The sequence below is a fragment of the Oncorhynchus keta genome, chromosome 16, assembly GCF_023373465.1.
Source record: "Oncorhynchus keta strain PuntledgeMale-10-30-2019 chromosome 16, Oket_V2, whole genome shotgun sequence".
Taxonomy (NCBI): domain Eukaryota; kingdom Metazoa; phylum Chordata; class Actinopteri; order Salmoniformes; family Salmonidae; genus Oncorhynchus; species Oncorhynchus keta.
Window position 1 is genome coordinate 13,652,304 of NC_068436.1, and position 20,605 is coordinate 13,672,908.

General features: G+C 48.9%; 1 protein-coding gene across 1 annotated transcript in view; it reads left to right on the top strand.

The window, feature by feature from the left end:
- The window catches only part of LOC118395562 (lipopolysaccharide-responsive and beige-like anchor protein), a 405,339-nt gene that overhangs the window by 356,032 nt on the left and 28,702 nt on the right, over positions 1-20,605 (top strand). Inside the window, 3 exon segments of the mRNA XM_052464349.1 lie at positions 4,036-4,228; positions 6,348-6,413; positions 13,405-13,560. Of these exon segments, the coding sequence (XP_052320309.1) occupies positions 4,036-4,228; positions 6,348-6,413; positions 13,405-13,560 (415 nt within the window).

Sequence of the window (20,605 nt, forward strand, 5' to 3'; positions counted from 1 at the left end):
CTGTCTGAGTGTAGTGTGGTGTCAGAATCCTGGCATGTCCTCCTGTCTGAGTGTAGTGTGGTGTCAGACTCCAGTCCTGGCATGTCCTCCTGTCTGAGTGTAGTGTGGTGTCAGATTCCAGTCCTGGCATGTCTCCCTGTCTGAGTGTAGTGTGGTGTCAGATTCCAGTCCTGGCATGTCTCCCTGTCTGAGTGTAGTGTGGTGTCAGACTCCAGTCCTGGCATGTCTCCCTGTCTGAGTGTAGTGTGGTGTCAGACTCCAGTCCTGACATGTCCCCCTGTCTGAGTGTAGTGTGGTGTCAGATTCCAGTCCTGGCATGTCTCCCTGTCTGAGTGTAGTGTGGTGTCAGACTCCAGTCCTGGCATGTCCCCCTGTCTGAGTGTAGTGTGGTGTCAGACTCCAGTCCTGACATGTCCCCCTGTCTGAGTGTAGTGTGGTGTCAGACTCCAGTCCTGACATGTCCCCCTGTCTGAGTGTAGTGTGGTGTCAGACTCCAGTCCTGACATGTCCCCCTGTCTGAGTGTAGTGTGGTGTCAGACTCCAGTCCTGACATGTCCCCCTGTCTGAGTGTAGTGTGGTGTCAGACTCCAGTCCTGGCATGTCTCCCTGTCTGAGTGTAGTGTGGTGTCAGACTCCAGTCCTGGCATGTCTCCCTGCCTGAGTGTAGTGTGGTGTCAGACTCCAGTCCTGACATGTCTCCCTGGCTGAGTGTAGTGTGGTGTCAGATTCCAGTCCTGGCATGTCTCCCTGTCTGAGTGTAGTGTGGTGTCAGATTCCAGTCCTGGCATGTCTCCCTGTCTGAGTGTAGTGTGGTGTCAGACTCCAGTCCTGGCATGTCTCCCTGTCTGAGTGTAGTGTGGTGTCAGACTCCAGTCCTGACATGTCCCCCTGTCTGAGTGTAGTGTGGTGTCAGACTCCAGTCCTGACATGTCCCCCTGTCTGAGTGTAGTGTGGTGTCAGACTCCAGTCCTGACATGTCCCCCTGTCTGAGTGTAGTGTGGTGTCAGATTCCAGTCCTGGCATGTCTCCCTGTTGGTGTTCAGTAATGACGTTCTCAGAGTATTCTAGTAGCCTGTTAAAACAACAGAGATTTACCTCCGTGTGCCTCTGACATTAAGCATGTATAGTATGTTCTACAGCTCACTACAAGCATCCTGCAAATGACTCCTCAGTCTGAACAAATGGCACCCTATTTCATGTGGAGTGCACTTTTATTGACCAGAACCCTGATCAGAAGGAGTGCGCTATGTAGAGGGAATAGGGTGCCATTTGGGACTCCGGATGAATAATGTGTGTGAGCCAGTAAAAACAACTCTTATCAGTAGAAGTGAACTCACATGGTTTAAAGTGCATGTCGGTGTCTTGACGAAGCTTGGCAGGAACAAATGTCAGTTCTTATATGAAGATAAATACAAAATGGGACTTTTATTTGACTGTTTGTGGCGACTGATTGTTACCAATGATGAAAGTATCAAGTTCACTTCTGATCATTGTCATGTTAATGAACATTTCCTGAAGAGAACTGAGCGAAGTCTGAGAGTTTTGAGGAAGAATGTTGACTTTTGTCATTGTTAAAAGATAGATAAATAATGTCTGGCATGTACACGAGTCCTTATATTTAGAGGTTCAGTACAAGTAACTGCTAGTAGACTCTTGATTCATTACAGATGGTGTAGAATGTCAGACTTGAGGAGGACTCCAGTACCCAGCAGCCCTCACTGACAGGTTATTAATGGTGCCACATTTGATGAGGCATTACCATAGAGATAGATAGAGCACAATAGATGGCTATAACCAATCACAGATGCCATAATGTAACACAGATACAAAGATGATTCCTCTATCTCTATGGGCATTACAGCCACTTTTAATAGAGTGTAAGGGAGGGAGCACTGTAACACTGTTAACACTGGGAGTTCCACAGAGGAGTTTTGGTCTGCAAGGGTATTTCACACACACACTATACATACACACACTATACCAATCCTGTGGATTTTTCTCCTCTTACGTTTGGTTTGTTCGTTTGTTTGTCTTCCGTTTTAATACTGACTTGATGGTTCTTCCTTAGTATTGACACAAACTTTGTCTTTAAGAAATAGTTTTCTTGTATCTGTTTTTCTTGCCCTGACTTCTAATCGATGTTGTCATGTGAATAATGGTACTCTGTTTTTAGTACCTCAGCTTTTCTCCAGCTGGCCTCCTTCCCTATCTATAGCTTTTCTCCAGCTGGCCTCCTTCCCTTTCTATAGCTTCTCTCCAGCTGGCCTCCTTCCCTATCTATAGCTTTTCTCCAGCTGGCCTCCTTCCCTTTCTATAGCTTCTCTCCAGCTGGCCTCCTTCCCTTTCTATAGCTTTTCTCCAGCTGGCCTCCTTCCCTTTCTATAGCTTCTCTCCAGCTGGCCTCCTTCCCTATCTATAGCTTTTCTCCAGCTGGCCTCCTTCCCTTTCTATAGCTTCTCTCCAGCTGGCCTCCTTCCCTTTCTATAGCTTTTCTCCAGCTGGCCTCCTTCCCTTTCTATAGCTTCTCTCCAGCTGGCCTCCTTCCCTTTCTATAGCTTTTCTCCAGCTGGCCTCTTTCCCTTTCTATAGCTTTTCTCCAGCTGGCCTCCTTCCCTTTCTATAGCTTTTCTCCAGCTGGCCTCCTTCATAATCTATAGCTTTTCTCCAGCTGGCCTCCTTCATAATCTATAGCTTTTCTCCAGCTGGCCTCCTTCCCTATCTATAGCTTTTCTCCAGCTGGCCTCCTTCCCTTTCTATAGCTTTTCTCCAGCTGGCCTCCTTCCCTTTCTATAGCTTTTCTCCAGCTGGCCTCCTTCCCTTTCTATAGCTTCTCTCCAGCTGGCCTCCTTCCCTTTCTATAGCTTTTCTCCAGCTGGCCTCTTTCCCTTTCTATAGCTTTTCTCCAGCTGGCCTCCTTCCCTTTCTATAGCTTTTCTCCAGCTGGCCTCCTTCATAATCTATAGCTTTTCTCCAGCTGGCCTCCTTCATAATCTATAGCTTTTCTCCAGCTGGCCTCCTTCCCTATCTATAGCTTTTCTCCAGCTGGCCTCCTTCCCTTTCTATAGCTTCTCTCCAGCTGGCCTCCTTCCCTTTCTATAGCTTTTCTCCAGCTGGCCTCCTTCCCTTTCTATAGCTTTTCTCCAGCTGGCCTCCTTCATAATCTATAGCTTTTCTCCAGCTGGCCTCCTTCATAATCTATAGCTTTTCTCCAGCTGGCCTCCTTCCCTATCTATAGCTTTTCTCCAGCTGGCCTCCTTCCCTTTCTATAGCTTCTCTCCAGCTGGCCTCCTTCCCTTTCTATAGCTTTTCTCCAGCTGGCCTCCTTCCCTTTCTATAGCTTTTCTCCAGCTGGCCTCCTTCCCTTTCTATAGCTTTTCTCCAGCTGGCCTCCTTCCCTTTCTATAGCTTCTCTCCAGCTGGCCTCCTTCCCTTTCTATAGCTTCTCTCCAGCTGGCCTCCTTCCCTTTCTATAGCTTCTCTCCAGCTGGCCTCCTTCCCTTTCTATAGCTTTTCTCCAGCTGGCCTCCTTCCCTTTCTATAACTTCTCTCCAGCTGGCCTCCTTCCCTTTCTATAGCTTTTCTTCAGCTGGCCTCCTTCCCTTTCTATAGCTTTTCTCCAGCTGGCCTCCTTCCCTTTCTATAGCTTTTCTCCAGCTGGCCTCCTTCCCTTTCTATAGCTTTTCTCCAGCTGGCCTCCTGCCCTATCTGTAGATTTTCTCCAGCTGGCCTCCTATCCTATCTGTAGCTTTTCTCCAGCTGGCCTCCTGCCCTATCTGTAGCTTGGCCTCTGAGTGCTGCAACTCCATGCTAGCTTCCCAGCTAACTTTCTCTCTGTCCCCCCCGTCCCCTCTCTCTCTCTCTCTCTCTCTCTCTCTCTCGCTTTCACTCTCTTTTCTGCGTGCTGCTGCTCCTGCTGTTCTCTCTTCTCCTCCGCTGCTCCATCCCTCGCTCACTCCTGCTCTTCGTCTGTGGATCTATCCATCCTCCTCTCCCTCCTTCCGTCCATCCGTCCGTTGATCTGTCCATCACCACCAGTATGTCCTCCTGCAGAGCCCGTTGATGTTCACGGAGCAGATGCAGCAGGATGTCATCATGGTGCTGAAGTTCCCCAGCAACTCTCCCGTGGCCCACGTGGCCGCCAACACCCAGCCGGGCCTCGCCACGCCCGCCATCATCACCGTCACCGCCAACCGCCTCTTCGCCGTCAACAAGTGGCACGGCCTGGCCGGTAAGAGGGGGATTGTAGGAAAGTCTAAAGTAGGATTATCTTGTAGAGGTCAGCAGGATTATTATTTTTTTTTAAACTTTATTTAAAACAAGTCAGTTAAGAACAAATTCTTGTTTTACAATGACGGCCTACCCCGGCCAAACCCTCCCCTAACCCGGATGACCCCGGCCAAACCCTCCCCTAACCCGGATGACCCCGGCCAAACCCTCCCTAACCCGGATGACCCCGCCAAACCCTCCCTAACCCGGATGACCCCGCCAAACCCTCCCCTAACCCGGATGACCCCGCCAAACCCTCCCCTAACCCTGATGACCCCGCCAAACCCTCCCCTAACCCGGATGACCCCGCCAAACCCTCCCCTAACCCAAATGACCCTGGGCCAAACCCTCCCCTCACCCGAATGACCCTGGGCCAAACCCTCCCTAACCTGGATGACCCCGCCAAACCCTCCCTAACCCGGATGACCCCGCCAAACCCTCCCTAACCCGGATGACCCCGCCAAACCCTCCCTAACCCGGATGACCCCGCCAAACCCTCCCTAACCCGAATGACCCTGGGCCAAACCCTCCCCTAACCCGAATGACCCTGGGCCAAACCCTCCCCTAACCCGAATGACCCTGGGCCAAACCCTCCCCTAACCCGGATGACCCTGGGCCAAACCCTCCCCTAACCCGGATGACCCCGGCCAAACCCTCCCCTAACCCGGATGACCCTGGGCTAAACCCTCCCTAACCCGGATGACCCCGCCAAACCCTCCCTAACCCGGATGACCCCGCCAAACCCTCCCCTAACCCGGATGACCCCGCCAAACCCTCCCTAACCCGGATGACCCCGCCAAACCCTCCCTAACCCGGATGACCCCCGCCAAACCCTCCCCTAACCCGGATGACCCCGGCCAAACCCTCCCCTAACCCGGATGACCCCGGCCAAACCCTCCCCTAACCCGGATGACCCCGGCCAAACCCTCCCCTAACCCGGATGACCCCGGCCAAACCCTCCCCTAACCCGGATGACCCCGGCCAAACCCTCCCCTAACCCGGATGACCCCGGCCAAACCCTCCCCTAACCCGGATGACCCCGGCCAAACCCTCCCCTAACCCGGATGACCCCGGCCAAGCCCTCCCCTAACCCGGATGACCCCGGCCAAGCCCTCCCTTAACTCTGATGACCCTGGAACTATTGTGCGCCACCCTATGGCTTGAAATGGACATTTAACCAATTCATTGAAATTCAACTCATATGTAGGATATGAGATATCAAGGATGTACTATTTTTTTAATCAAGTCTGATTTCATGTAGCACATCTAGGACCGGTACACAGAGTAGAGAGTTTTGGAGCACACAGTTGAGGACAACACGTTTGTCCACACAAAGCATCGTATCCAAAGGCCTTCAGTCAGTATTTATCTGTGTATCTCAACGAGAGCAGCCAATGGGCTTGTCTTTCATCTTCCCAGGACAGGACGTTGATTTCTGAGACAGTTGAGCGGTCCTCCTAAAAGGCAGGATCAAATGTGACACGTGCACTCTGCCAGCGTTAGGTTTCCCTTCCTCTTTGATGCATCAAGACCTCACTCCTCATGGTTTATTTATTAAACATCAACCCTGCTGTGGAATAACAGGGAAGGGGATATGGGATGAAGTCTGACGTTATGAAACTCAAAGACAATAAAGATTTGTAGATCTCATTTTGTTTTGATGAGTGGATTTCATGTGATATTGTTTGTGGTTAGATCTTGAATTGTGATATTAGTGTTATTTGAACTTGTTTATGGTACAAATCTGTATTATTATTAATCCTTCAGATGTAAGGATTCACGATATTCTGTTATAAACTTGTTTATGTATTACTATGTATTATCAGAGTCTATTTGGAGCCACAGAAAACGTTTTTACAGCTAAATGTAACTCTTGTGAGAGCGCTCTGGGGGACAATAGGCTCTGAGTGTGGCAAATTACATTTTAGCATCTCCCATATGGAACAGAAGCCAAAGTACTCCACAGGGCCAAATCACTGATATTAAACCCATCCTTCTTTCTGTATCCCACTCATTCCATCCTCCCACACCTCTCTTTTCGTCTCTCTCTCTCTCTCTATCTCTCTCTCTCTCTCTCTCAGGTCATCAAGGCTCCTCTGTGCAGGACCAGCAGTACCAACTGCCCGTGGAAATAGACCCCCTGATAGGTATGCCACTTGTGTGTGTGTTTGTATGTTGGTGTGTGTGCTCAAACATGTGTGTCTCTCTGTCTGTGTGTGTCTCTGGGATTCATTGTGATGGCCCAAGGCAGTGTCCCTGGCCAGTAGCTTGCTGTTGTTTCCCCAGCCTCTGCCCACCAACAGCCCCCCCCTGTCCTCTCATTCCCTGAAATAAATCCTCCACTCTGCTCTCTCCTCTGCTAAACCATTTGCATGCAAATTGGAATGCAATGAGCTGTGGCCTGGACTGGTATTTCATCATCAACCTCTCCCCCTCTCCTCTATCCCTCTCTCTCGCCATCTCTCACTTTCTCTCTCAGTTTTTCTTACTCTCTCTCACTCTGGTTTAATTTGAGCGGGGGAAAGGATCTGTGTCAGTATAAATGAATATGAATGCGGTAATAATGTGTGATTGAGAATGCGCGGCGGGCGGATGTCAGGACAATATGGGCGCCTCTCATCACTCACGACTTGTTGATGAGGAGGCGAGCAGAGGAGCGGAGCTTTAGTGATGTATAGGATACACTGTCTGGGAGAGAGTGGTCAGAGACAGAGCTCTAGTGATGTATAGGATACACTGTCTGGGAGAGAGTGGTCAGAGACAGAGCTCTAGTGATGTATAGGATACACTGTCTGGGAGAGAGTGGTCAGAGACAGAGCTCTAGTGATGTATAGGATACACTGTCTGGGAGAGAGTGGTCAGAGACAGAGCTCTAGTGATGTATAGGATACACTGTCTGGGAGAGAGTGGTCAGAGACAGAGCTCTAGTGATGTATAGGATACACTGTCTGGGAGAGAGTGGTCAGAGACAGAGCTCTAGTGATGTATAGGATACACTGTCTGGGAGAGAGTGGTCAGAGACAGAGCTCTAGTGATGTATAGGATACACTGTCTGGGAGAGAGTGGTCAGAGACAGAGTTCTAGTGATGTATAGGATACACTGTCTGGGAGAGAGTGGTCAGAGACAGAGGTCTAGTGATGTATAGGATACACTGTCTGGGAGAGAGTGGTCAGAGACAGAGCTCTAGTAATGTATAGGATACACTGTCTGGGAGAGAGTGGTGGGAGACAGAGCTCTAGTAATGTATAGGAGACACTGTCTGGGAGAGAGTGGTCAGAGACAGAGCTCTAGTGATGTATAGGATACACTGTCTGGGAGAGAGTGGTCAGAGACAGAGCTCTAGTGATGTATAGGATACACTGTCTGGGAGAGAGTGGTCAGAGACAGAGCTCTAGTAATGTATAGGATACACTGTCTGGGAGAGAGTGGTCAGAGACAGAGCTCTAGTGATGTATAGGATACACTGTCTGGGAGAGAGTGGTCAGAGACAGAGCTCTAGTGATGTATAGGATACACTGTCTGGGAGAGAGTGGTCAGAGACAGAGCTCTAGTGATGTATAGGATACACTGTCTGGGAGAGAGTGGTCAGAGACAGAGCTCTAGTGATGTATAGGATACACTGTCTGGGAGAGAGTGGTCAGAGACAGAGCTCTAGTGATGTATAGGATACACTGTCTGGGAGAGAGTGGTCAGAGACAGAGCTCTAGTGATGTATAGGATACACTGTCTGGGAGAGAGTGGTCAGAGACAGAGCTCTAGTGATGTATAGGATACACTGTCTGGGAGAGAGTGGTCAGAGACAGAGCTCTAGTGATGTATAGGATACACTGTCTGGGAGAGAGTGGTCAGAGACAGAACTCTTTCTCTCTCTCTCCTTGTTTTCTCTTCTTCCTCAATCTGTTGCTCTCTGGTTGTTCTCTTGACCTCGCAAATGTTCTCTCTCCTTTTCTTCACTCTCTGTCTCGTTCTCTCTCCTTTTCTTCACACTCTGTCTCGTTCTCTCTCCTCTTCTTCACTCTCTGTCTCGTTCTCTCTCCTTTTCTTCACTCTCTGTCTCGTTCTCTCTCCTCTTCTTCACTCTCTGTCTCGTTCTCTCTCCTTTTCTTCACTCTCTGTCTCGTTCTCTCTCCTCTTCTTCACTCTCTGTCTCGTTCTCTCTCCTTTTCTTCACTCTCTGTCTCGTTCTCTCTCCTCTTCTTCACTCTCTGTCTCGTTCTCTCTCCTTTTCTTCACACTCTGTCTCGTTCTCTCTCCTCTTCTTCACTCTCTGTCTCGTTCTCTCTCCTTTTCTTCACTCTCTGTCTCGTTCTCTCTCCTCTTCTTCACTCTCTGTCTCGTTCTCTCTCCTTTTCTTCACACTCTGTCTCGTTCTCTCTCCTCTTCTTCACTCTCTGTCTCGTTCTCTCTCCTTTTCTTCACTCTCTGTCTCGTTCTCTCTCCTCTTCTTCACTCTCTGTCTCGTTCTCTCTCCTTTTCTTCACTCTCTGTCTCGTTTTCTCTCCTTTTCTTCACTCTCTGTCTCTTTTTCTCTCCTTTTCTTCACTCTCTGTCTCGTTCTCTCTCCTTTTCTTCACACTCTGTCTCGTTCTCTCTCCTCTTCTTCACTCTCTGTCTCGTTCTCTCTCCTCTTCTTCACTCTCTGTCTCGTTCTCTCTCCTTTTCTTCACTCTCTGTCTCGTTCTCTCTCCTTTTCTTCACTCTCTGTCTCGTTCTCTCTCCTCTTCTTCACTCTCTGTCTCGTTCTCTCTCCTCTTCTTCACTCTCTGTCTCGTTCTCTCTCCTCTTCTTCACTCTCTGTCTCGTTCTCTCTCCTCTTCTTCACTCTCTGTCTCGTTCTCTCTCCTCTTCTTCACTCTCTGTCTCGTTCTCTCTCCTTTTCTTCACTCTCTGTCTCGTTCTCTCTCCTTTTCTTCACTCTCTGTCTCGTTCTCTCTCCTCTTCTTCACTCTCTGTCTCGTTCTCTCTCCTTTTCTTCACTCTCTGTCTCGTTCTCTCTCCTCTTCTTCACTCTATCTCGTTCTCTCTTCTCTTCTTCACTCTCTGTCTCGTTCTCTCTCCTCTTCTTCACTCTCTGTCTCGTTCTCTCTCCTTTTCTTCACTCTCTGTCTCGTTCTCTCTCCTTTTCTTCACTCTCTGTCTCGTTCTCTCTCCTTTTCTTCACTCTCTGTCTCGTTCTCTCTCCTCTTCTTCACTCTCTGTCTCGTTCTCTCTCTCTTCCAAACACATGTTTCATCTAACGGTTGTCTAGTTAAAATGTCATTCCCAGCAGCTCGTCTCCATCCAGATCCATTTCTCCCCTTTTATTACCCTCTTTTTTATATACTGTGTGTGTGTCGTATCAAATACAATTTTATTTGCTTTGTAAACAACAGGTGTGGACTAGTGAAATGTTTACTTACGGGCCCTTCCCAACAATGTAGAGAGAGAGAAAGAGAGAAAGAAAATAGAGAAATAATAGAAAAGTAAAACCCGTAATAATAAATGCAATAACTTGTTGTGCAGGGGTACGAGGTAATTGAGGTAGATATCTACATATAACTATGAATAAAGTGACCGTAAACAGTAACAGCAGCATATGTGATGAAACAAAAGATTTGGTGCAAAAAGGGTCAATGCAGATTGTCCAGGTAGTTATTGATGACTAACTGTTTAACGGTCTTATGGCTTGGTGATAGAAGCTGTTCAGGTTCCTGTTGGTTCCAGACTTGGTACATTGGTATCGCTTGCTGTGCGGTAGCAGAGAGAACATGCTATGACTTGGGTGGTTGGAGACTTTGACCATTTTTAGGGCCTTCCTCTGACACCGCCCGGTATAGAGGCCCTGGATGGCAGGGAGCTCGGCCCCAGTGATGGACTGGGCCGTCGGCACTACCCTCTGTGGATGCCAAGCATATGCCGTACCAAGTTGTGATGCAGCCAGTCAAGATGCTCTCAATAGTGCAGCTGTAGAAGTTTTTGAGAATGTGGGGACCCATGCCAAATCTTTTCATCCTCCTGAGGGGGAAGAGGTGTTGTCCCCCCCCACGACTGTGTTGGTGTGTGCGGACCATGATAGATCCTTAGTGATGTGAACACAGAGGGACTTGAAGCTCTCAACCTGCTCCACTGCAGCCCCGTCCATGTGAATGGGGGCGTGCTCTCCCCCCTTTCTCCTGTAGTCCACGATCAGTTCCTTGGTCTTACTGACGTTGAGGGAGAGGTTGTTGTTCTGGCACCACACTGCTAAGTCTCTGACCTCCTCCCTATAGGCTGTCTGTGATCAGGCCTACAAATGTTGTGTCGTTGGCAAACTCACCAACTGGGACGGCCCGTCAGGAAGTCCAGGATCCAGTGTTCGGTTCCAGGGTTCTTAGCTTAGTGATGAGCTTGGAGGGCACTATGGTGTTGAACGCTGAGCTGTCGTCAATGAACAGCACTATCACATAGGTGTTCATCTTGTCCAGGTGGAAAAGGGCAGTGTGGAGTCCAATAGAGATTGTGTCATCTGTGGATCTGTTGAGGTGATATGCAAATTGGAGTGGGTCCAGGGTGTCTAGAATGATGGTGTTGATGTGAGCCATGACCAGTCTTTCAAAGCATTTCATTGCTACAGATGTGAGTCCTATGGGGCGATAGTCATTTATACAGGTTACTATGGTGATCTTAGGCACAGGGACTATGGTGGTCTTCTTGAAACATGTAGGTATTACAGACTGGGCCCGGGAGAGGTTGAAAATGTCAGTGAAGACACTTGTCAGCTCTGAGTATGCGTTCTGGTAGTCCGTCTGGCCCTGCGGCCTTGAGTGTTAATGAACCTTTTTAAGGTCTTACTCACATTGGCTATGGCTCTCATGCATGGTTCAGTGTAGCTTGCTATGTATACACTTATTACTGATGTGACTGATGTGGTAAACTCCTACTGGAACATATTCCAGTCTTTGCTAGCGAAACAGGCCTGTAGCTTAGAATCCGCTTCATCGGAATAACTTCTGCATTAAGCGCGTCACTGGTACTTCCTGTTTGAGTTTTTGCATGTAAGTAAGAACAAGGGGGATAGAATTATGGTCAGATTTGCCAAATGGAGGTCGAGGGAAAGCTTTGTTTGCGTTTCTGTGTGTGGAGTAAAGGTGATGTAGGGTTTTTTTCGCCTCTAATTGCACACGTGAACATGGGCACTTTCATAATGTTCATGCATGTCTGAGGCCATTCAACCATTTTTGAATAAAACAAAAAGCCCCTCTACTTTTAAAAATGTTTTTTGTTGTTGTCATTTTTCAGCACCAGCCCACGCTCCACATCACATGTATCATGCGTGTGGTGAGGGGATATTTTCTTAACGTGTCATTTATGTATTTATACTTCTCACATTCCACAAGAGCTTCAGTTTAAACACAGTAAATTGTATTTGGCTGGCGGGGCGGCCGTTGTGGGGGGAAATGTTGATAATTGGTTGAAGTATTCGTCAGACATGGCGTGCTGGTCTCTGTCAGGGATGCCTGGGCCGGACCCTCACCTGTTCATCTTGAGTTAGAGCAGAAGAGAGAGAAAGAGAGGATTCAGTTCCAGAAGTCTAGAAATGTGCCTGTTTGTTCCCTGGACACAGATTAAGTCTAGTCCTGGACTAAAAAATATTGATAATGATTTAGGATTCGACTTAATCTTTGTCCGGGAAACTGTCGCAGCATATCTTAATATCTACCCACTACAAAGCACTTCATGATAGATGGCTACGTCTGCAAGGCCAAGGAAATGCATCAGTCCAAAACAGACATGGATCTGCCTTTGTTTTAGTCTGTTAGTTCTTTTCTTTTCTCTCTCACTCACTCACTCACTCACTCACTCACTCGCTCGCACACGCGCGCACGCACGCACGCACGCACGCACGCACGCACGCACGCACGCACGCACGCACGCACGCACGCACGCACGCACGCACGCACGCACGCACGCACGCACGCACGCACGCACGCACGCACGCACGCACGCACGCACGCACGCACGCACGCACGCACGCACGCACGCACGCACGCACGCACGCACGCACGCACGCATATACGCACGCACGCACGCACGCACGTTATACGCACGCACGTTACGCATACGCACGTACACACACACACACACACACACACACACACACACACACACACACACACACACACACACACACACACACACACACACACACACACACACACACACACACACACACACACACACACACACACACACACAAACCTCCAACTCAGCGATAAGGGGCCAAAGTGGATTTAATTTATGTTGTCCTGACTATGCGTGGCTCCTCTCCTCTTCTTAGCTATTGGAAGTCTCTTCTCCTTCTGGGAAGAGAGAGAATATGCACGCTCATCATTACTCAAACTCTTAGGCCCAGTGGAAAATGTGAAACCCTTGTAAACGCCACGTCCTAGATGTTTTATGTATTCCCTCACAAATCAAAATGGTGGTGCTGCTGCCGTGGCGACAAACGTGTAGTGGCTCCAGTAATGGTCTGATGTCTTTGTGAAAACGATTAACGCGGCGATATCGTAAAGGAAAACAATCAGATTTTATACAATACATTTTTCCTCAGACTTACATGCTTTACTTAATGAATTACATCTGTCTGTATTTCTATCCTCTTCCTCACCTCCCCCTGTCCCCTCCTCCCTACCCCTCTCTCCCTCCACCATCCCTCCCTCTCTCCCTCCCCATCCTCCTCCCTCGCTCCCTCCCCATCCCCCTCCCTCTCCATCCCATCCCCCTCCCTCCCCATCCCCCTCCCTCCCTCTCTCTCTCTCTCCCCTCCCTCCCTCTCCCCATCCCTCCCTCTCCCCATCCCTCTCTCCCTCCCCATCCCCCTCTCTCTCTCCCTCCTTCCCTCTCCCCCTCCCTCCCCACCCCCTCCCTCCCCCATCCCCCTCCCTCCCCATCCTCCTCCCTCTCCCCCTCCCTCCCTCTCCCCCTCCCTCTCTCCCTCCCCATCCCCTCACTCTCTCCCTCCCCGTCCCCTCTCTCACCCCCCCCTCCTCCCCTTCCTCCCTCCCTCTCTCCCTCCTTCTCCTCCCCCTCATCCTCCTTCTCCTCCCCCTCATCCTTCCACCTCCCTCCTCCTCTCCCTCATCCTTCCACCTCCCTCCTCCTCTCCTTCTCCTCTCCAGCCAGTAATGTGGGGACCCACCGTCGTCAGATCACAGACCTGTTGGACCAGAGCATTCACATCCACTCTCAATGTTTCATCATCACTGCAGACAACCGCTTCATCCTGCTCTGTGGCTTCTGGGACAAGAGCTTCCGCGTCTATTCCACTGACTCAGGTACAGCCTTTACAAATTTGCTCTACCAAGTTCTATATAGGCAACTGACCTAGGTACAACCTTTATTGTAGAGTGACTTCAGAGTCCTATTCACTCCACTGCCCTTATGCATATGTTCATTAAGACTTCGATATAGTCATCTGACCCAGGCACAGTCTTTATACTTATTTCCCCTACAGATTCGTATTATCTTCTCTGACTCGGGTACAGCCCTGACAACATAGATCCATATGAGCACTGTGTATATCACTGACTCAGAATCAGTACTTATTCTAGAATCTAGAGCAACTTCGGAGTCTCATGATTCACTCCCCTTCACCCCATCAGAGCCCAGTGTTCTCAACTGATTCAGCCTTTACTACACAGCTCCATCTGAGCCCTGTGTGTTTCTCTGACTCAGGAACAGCCTTTTTGTATTTTGCTCTACCACAAATCAAATGTATTTATACATCAGCAGATGTTCCAAAGTGCTTATACAGAAACCCAGCCTAAACCTCCAAAAAGCAAGCAATGCAGATGTAGCAATATACCCCTTCTGAGTGCTCTGTAGTCAACTGAACCAGGCACAGCCTTTCAAATATAGTTCCATCAGAGGCCTGTATTCTCCCCTGACCCGATTACAGCCCTTATTCTAGAGCGTCATTCAGTGTCCTATTAACTTCACCATTCATTTCACAGCCCCTAATCATCGGCCCTTCCACAAGACACTTAATCCATCAGGTACAGCCTTTATAGTAGGTGTGGGTATAGCCCCATTAGAGCCCTGTTTACTGTACTGACCCAGGTACAGCCTTTATAGTAGGTGTAGGTATAGCCCCATTAGAGCCCTGTTTACTGTACTGACCCAGGTACAGCCTTTATAGTAGGTGTGGGTATAGCCCCATTAGAGCCCTGTTTACTGTATATTCTATATATCCCGGCTCCGTCTCTATATATCCTGGCTCCGTCTCTATATATCCCGGCTCCATCTCTATATATCCCGGCTCCGTCTCTATATATTCTATATATCCCGGCTCCGTCTCTATATATCCTGGCTCCGTCTCTATATATCCCGGCTCCGTCTCTATATATCCCGGCTCCGTCTCTATATATCCTGGCTCCGTCTCTATATATCCCGGCTCCGTCTCTATATATCCCGGCTCCGTCTCTATATATCCCGGCTCCGTCTCTATATATCCCGGCTCCGTCTCTATATATCCCGGCTCCGTCTCTATATATCCCGGCTCCGTCTCTATATATCCCAGCTCCGTCTCTATATATCCCAGCTCCGTCTCTATATATCCCAGCTCCGTCTCTATATATCCCGGCTCCGTCTCTATATATCCCGGCTCCGTCTCTATATATCCCGGCTCCGTCTCTATATATCCCGGCTCCGTCTCTATATATCCCAGCTCCGTCTCTATATATCCCGGCTCCGTCTCTATATATCCCGGCTCCGTCTCTATATATCCCAGCTCCATCTCTATATATCCCGGCTCCGTCTCTATATATCCCAGCTCCGTCTCTATATATCCCAGCTCCGTCTCTATATATCCTGCTCCGTCTCTATATATCCCGGCTCCGTCTCTATATATCCCAGCTCCGTCTCTATATATCCCAGCTCCGTCTCTATATCCCGGCTCCGTCTCTATATATCCCGGCTCCGTCTCTATATATCCCGGCTCCGTCTCTATATATCCCAGCTCCATCTCTATATATCCTGCTCCATCTCTATATATCCCGGCTCCGTCTCTATATATCCCGGCTCCGTCTCTATATATCCCGGCTCCGTCTCTATATATCCCGGCTCCGTCTCTATATATCCCAGCTCCATCTCTATATATCCTGGCTCCGTCTCTATATATCCCGACTCCGTCTCTATATATCCCGGCTCCGTCTCTATATATCCCGGCTCCGTCTCTATATATTCTATATATCCCGGCTCCGTCTCTATATATCCCGGCTCCATCTCTATATATCCTGGCTCCGTCTCTATATATCCCGGCTCCGTCTCTATATATCCCGGCTCCATCTCTATATATCCCGGCTCCGTCTCTATATATTCTATATATCCCGGCTCCGTCTCTATATATCCCGGCTCCGTCTCTATATATCCCGGCTCCGTCTCTATATATCCCGGCTCCGTCTCTATATATCCCGGCTCCGTCTCTATATATCCCGGCTCCGTCTCTATATATCCCAGCTCCGTCTCTATATATCCCGGCTCCATCTCTATATATCCCGGCTCCGTCTCTATATATCCCGGCTCCGTCTCTATATATCCCGGCTCCGTCTCTATATATCCCGGCTCCGTCTCTATATATCCCGGCTCCGTCTCTATATATCCCAGCTCCGTCTCTATATATCCCGGCTCCGTCTCTATATATCCCGGCTCCGTCTCTATATATCCCAGCTCCGTCTCTATATATCCCGGCTCCGTCTCTATATATCCCGGCTCCGTCTCTATATATCCCAGCTCCATCTCTATATATCCTGGCTCCGTCTCTATATATCCCGGCTCCGTCTCTATATATCCCGGCTCCGTCTCTATATCTATATATCCCGGCTCCGTCTCTATATATTCTATATATCCCGGCTCCGTCTCTATATATTCTATATATCCCGGCTCCGTCTCTATATATCCCGGCTCCGTCTCTATATATCCCGGCTCCGTCTCTATATATCCCGGCTCCGTCTCTATATATCCCAGCTCCGTCTCTATATATCCCGGCTCCGTCTCTATATATCCCGGCTCCGTCTCTATATATCCCAGCTCCGTCTCTATATATCCCGGCTCCGTCTCTATATATCCCGGCTCCGTCTCTATATATCCCGGCTCCGTCTCTATATATCCCGGCTCCGTCTCTATATATCCCGGCTCCGTCTCTATATATCCCGGCTCCATCTCTATATATCCCGGCTCCGTCTCTATATATCCCGGCTCCGTCTCTATATATCCCGGCTCCGTCTCTATATATCCCGGCTCCGTCTCTATATATCCCGGCTCCGTCTCTATATATCCCGGCTCCGTCTCTATATATCCCGGCTCCGTCTCTATATATCCCGGCTCCGTCTCTATATATCCCAGCTCCGTCTCTATATATCCCAGCTCCATCTCTATATATCCCAGCTCCATCTCTATATATCCCGGCTCCGTCTCTATATATCCCGGCTCCGTCTCTATATATCCCGGCTCCGTCTCTATATATCCCGGCTCCTTCTCTATATATCCCGGCTCCGTCTCTATATATCCCAGCTCCATCTCTATATATCCCGGCTCCGTCTCTATATATCCCAGCTCCGTCTCTATATCCCAGCTCCGTCTCTATATATCCCGGCTCCGTCTCTATATATCCCGGCTCCGTCTCTATATATCCCGGCTCCGTCTCTATATCTATATATCCCGGCTCCGTCTCTATATATTCTATATATCCCGGCTCCGTCTCTATATATTCTATATATCCCGGCTCCGTCTCTATATATCCCGGCTCCGTCTCTATATATCCCGGCTCCGTCTCTATATATCCCGGCTCCGTCTCTATATATCCCAGCTCCGTCTCTATATCCCGCTCCGTCTCTATATATCCCGGCTCCGTCTCTATATATCCCAGCTCCGTCTCTATATATCCCGGCTCCGTCTCTATATATCCCGGCTCCGTCTCTATATATCCCGGCTCCGTCTCTATATATCCCGGCTCCGTCTCTATATATCCCGGCTCCGTCTCTATATATCCCGGCTCCGTCTCTATATATCCCGGCTCCGTCTCTATATATCCCGGCTCCGTCTCTATATATCCCGGCTCCGTCTCTATATATCCCGGCTCCGTCTCTATATATCCTGCTCCGTCTCTATATATCCCGGCTCCGTCTCTATATCCCGGCTCCGTCTCTATATATCCCGGCTCCGTCTCTATATATCCCGGCTCCGTCTCTATATATCCCGGCTCCGTCTCTATATATCCCGGCTCCGTCTCTATATATCCCGGCTCCGTCTCTATATATCCCGGCTCCGTCTCTATATATCCCGGCTCCGTCTCTATATATCCCGGCTCCGTCTCTATATATCCCGCTCCGTCTCTATATATCCCGGCTCCGTCTCTATATATCCCGGCTCCGTCTCTATATCCCGGCTCCGTCTCTATATATCCCGGCTCCGTCTCTATATATCCCGGCTCCGTCTCTATATATCCCGGCTCCGTCTCTATATATCCTGGCTCCATCTCTATATATCCCGCTCCATCTCTATATATCCCGGCTCCATCTCTATATATCCCGGCTCCATCTCTATATATCCCGGCTCCATCTCTATATATCCCGGCTCCGTCTCTATATATCCCGGCTCCGTCTCTATATATTCTATATATCCCGGCTCCGTCTCTATATATTCTATATATCCCGGCTCCGTCTCTATATATCCCGGCTCCGTCTCTATATATCCCGGCTCCGTCTCTATATATTCTATATATCCCGGCTCCGTCTCTATATATTCTATATATCCCGGCTCCGTCTCTATATATTCTATATATCCCGGCTCCGTCTCTATATATTCTGTATATCCCGGCTCCGTCTCTATATATTCTATATATCCCGGCTCCGTCTCTATATATCCCGGCTCCGTCTCTATATATTCTATATATCCCGGCTCCGTCTCTATATATCCCGGCTCCGTCTCTATATATCCCGGCTCCGTCTCTATATATCCCGGCTCCGTCTCTATATATCCCAGCTCCATCTCTATATATCCCGGCTCCGTCTCTATATATTCTATATATCCCGGCTCCGTCTCTATATATCCCGGCTCCGTCTCTATATATCCCGGCTCCGTCTCTATATATCCCGGCTCCGTCTCTATATATCCCGGCTCCGTCTCTATATATCCCAGCTCCGTCTCTATATATCCCAGCTCCGTCTCTATATATCCCAGCTCCGTCTCTATATATCCCAGCTCCGTCTCTATATATCCCAGCTCCGTCTCTATATATCCCGGCTCCGTCTCTATATATCCCAGCTCCGTCTCTATATATCCCAGCTCCGTCTCTATATATCCCAGCTCCGTCTCTATATATCCCAGCTCCGTCTCTATATATCCCAGCTCCGTCTCTATATATCCCAGCTCCGTCTCTATATATCCCGGCTCCGTCTCTATATATCCCGGCTCCGTCTCTATATATCCCAGCTCCGTCTCTATATATCCCAGCTCCGTCTCTATATATCCCAGCTCCGTCTCTATATATCCCAGCTCCGTCTCTATATATCCCAGCTCCGTCTCTATATATCCCGGCTCCGTCTCTATATATCCCAGCTCCATCTCTATATATCCCAGCTCCATCTCTATATATCCCGGCTCCGTCTCTATATATCCCAGCTCCGTCTCTATATATCCCAGCTCCGTCTCTATATATCCCAGCTCCATCTCTATATATCCCAGCTCCATCTCTATATATCCCGGCTCCGTCTCTATATATCCCGGCCCGTCTCTATATATCCCGCTCCATCTCTATATATCCCGGCTCCATCTCTATATATCCCGCTCCGTCTCTATATATCCCGGCTCCGTCTCTATATATCCCGGCTCCGTCTCTATATATCCCGGCTCCGTCTCTATATATTCTATATATCCTGGCTCCGTCTCTATATATCCCGGCTCCGTCTCTATATATCCCGGCTCCGTCTCTATATATTCTATATATCCCGGCTCCGTCTCTATATATCCCGGCTCCGTCTCTATATATTCTATATATCCCGGCTCCGTCTCTATATATCCCGGCTCCGTCTCTATATATCCCGGCTCCGTCTCTATATATCCCGGCTCCGTCTCTATATATCCCAGCTCCATCTCTATATATCCCGGCTCCGTCTCTATATATCCCGGCTCCGTCTCTATATATCCCGCTCCGTCTCTATATATCCCGGCTCCGTCTCTATATATCCCGGCTCCGTCTCTATATATCCCAGCTCCATCTCTATATATCCCGGCTCCGTCTCTATATATTCTATATATCCCGGCTCCGTCTCTATATATCCTGCTCCGTCTCTATATATTCTATATATCCCGGCTCCGTCTCTATATATCCCGGCTCCGTCTCTATATATCCCGGCTCCGTCTCTATATATCCCGGCTCCGTCTCTATATATCCCAGCTCCGTCTCTATATATCCCGGCTCCGTCTCTATATATCCCGGCTCCGTCTCTATATATCCCAGCTCCGTCTCTATATATCCCGGCTCCGTCTCTATATATCCCGGCTCCGTCTCTATATATCCCGGCTCCATCTCTATATATCCCGGCTCCGTCTCTGTATATCCCGGCTCTCATCTACAACCCCATTCAGAACCACTCTGGAGATCTACAAAAGGCCTGTGATTCAATTTTGAAAGGCAGAGGCTCCATCTCCTCTAAAGATGGAAGAGAGGGAGTGGAAGAGGGTCGGGGAAGAGAGAGACCATTGTGTGTCTGTCTCAGGGGTGTGCTACCGGAACACGAACATGGCTTTAATCTTACACGCGTTCAACAGCTGCTGTCCCGCTCCCCGTCGCCCCCCCAGGTTAAAGAATAGGACTGATTTGATCAATTTACTACACTTGATTTGGAAACAGAGACTCTCTCCTCCCTCCCCACCTTGCTCATAGTGCCCTGTTGATTGAATGTAATCTGAAATTGAAGTGGGTGGGGGTGTATTTAAAGGGATAGTTCTCCCAAATGACATATTGGTTTCCTTAACCTGTTGGTGGTCTATGGACAAGGTGTTACAGCAATCCAGACTTATGTTTTAGCATTTGTGGCACAAATACCATTCATCCATGGGACTGTAATTAGCATTTTTTCGCCTCATGTTCAAATCATCTACAAATGACTTTGTTGAGCTTCGCAATCAATTTGAGATACTTTTTTAGATACTTAAAACCTGTAACACCCACGTCACGTTACCCACATACCCACTTAGAATGAAGTCTTAGATTTGGCATAGTTCCTGCACTGTGCAGAAATTAATCCATAATTAGGAATCTATCATTATTTTCTAGTGTATATATGAACTGTCAGACATTTTTAATATTACATAGCTATG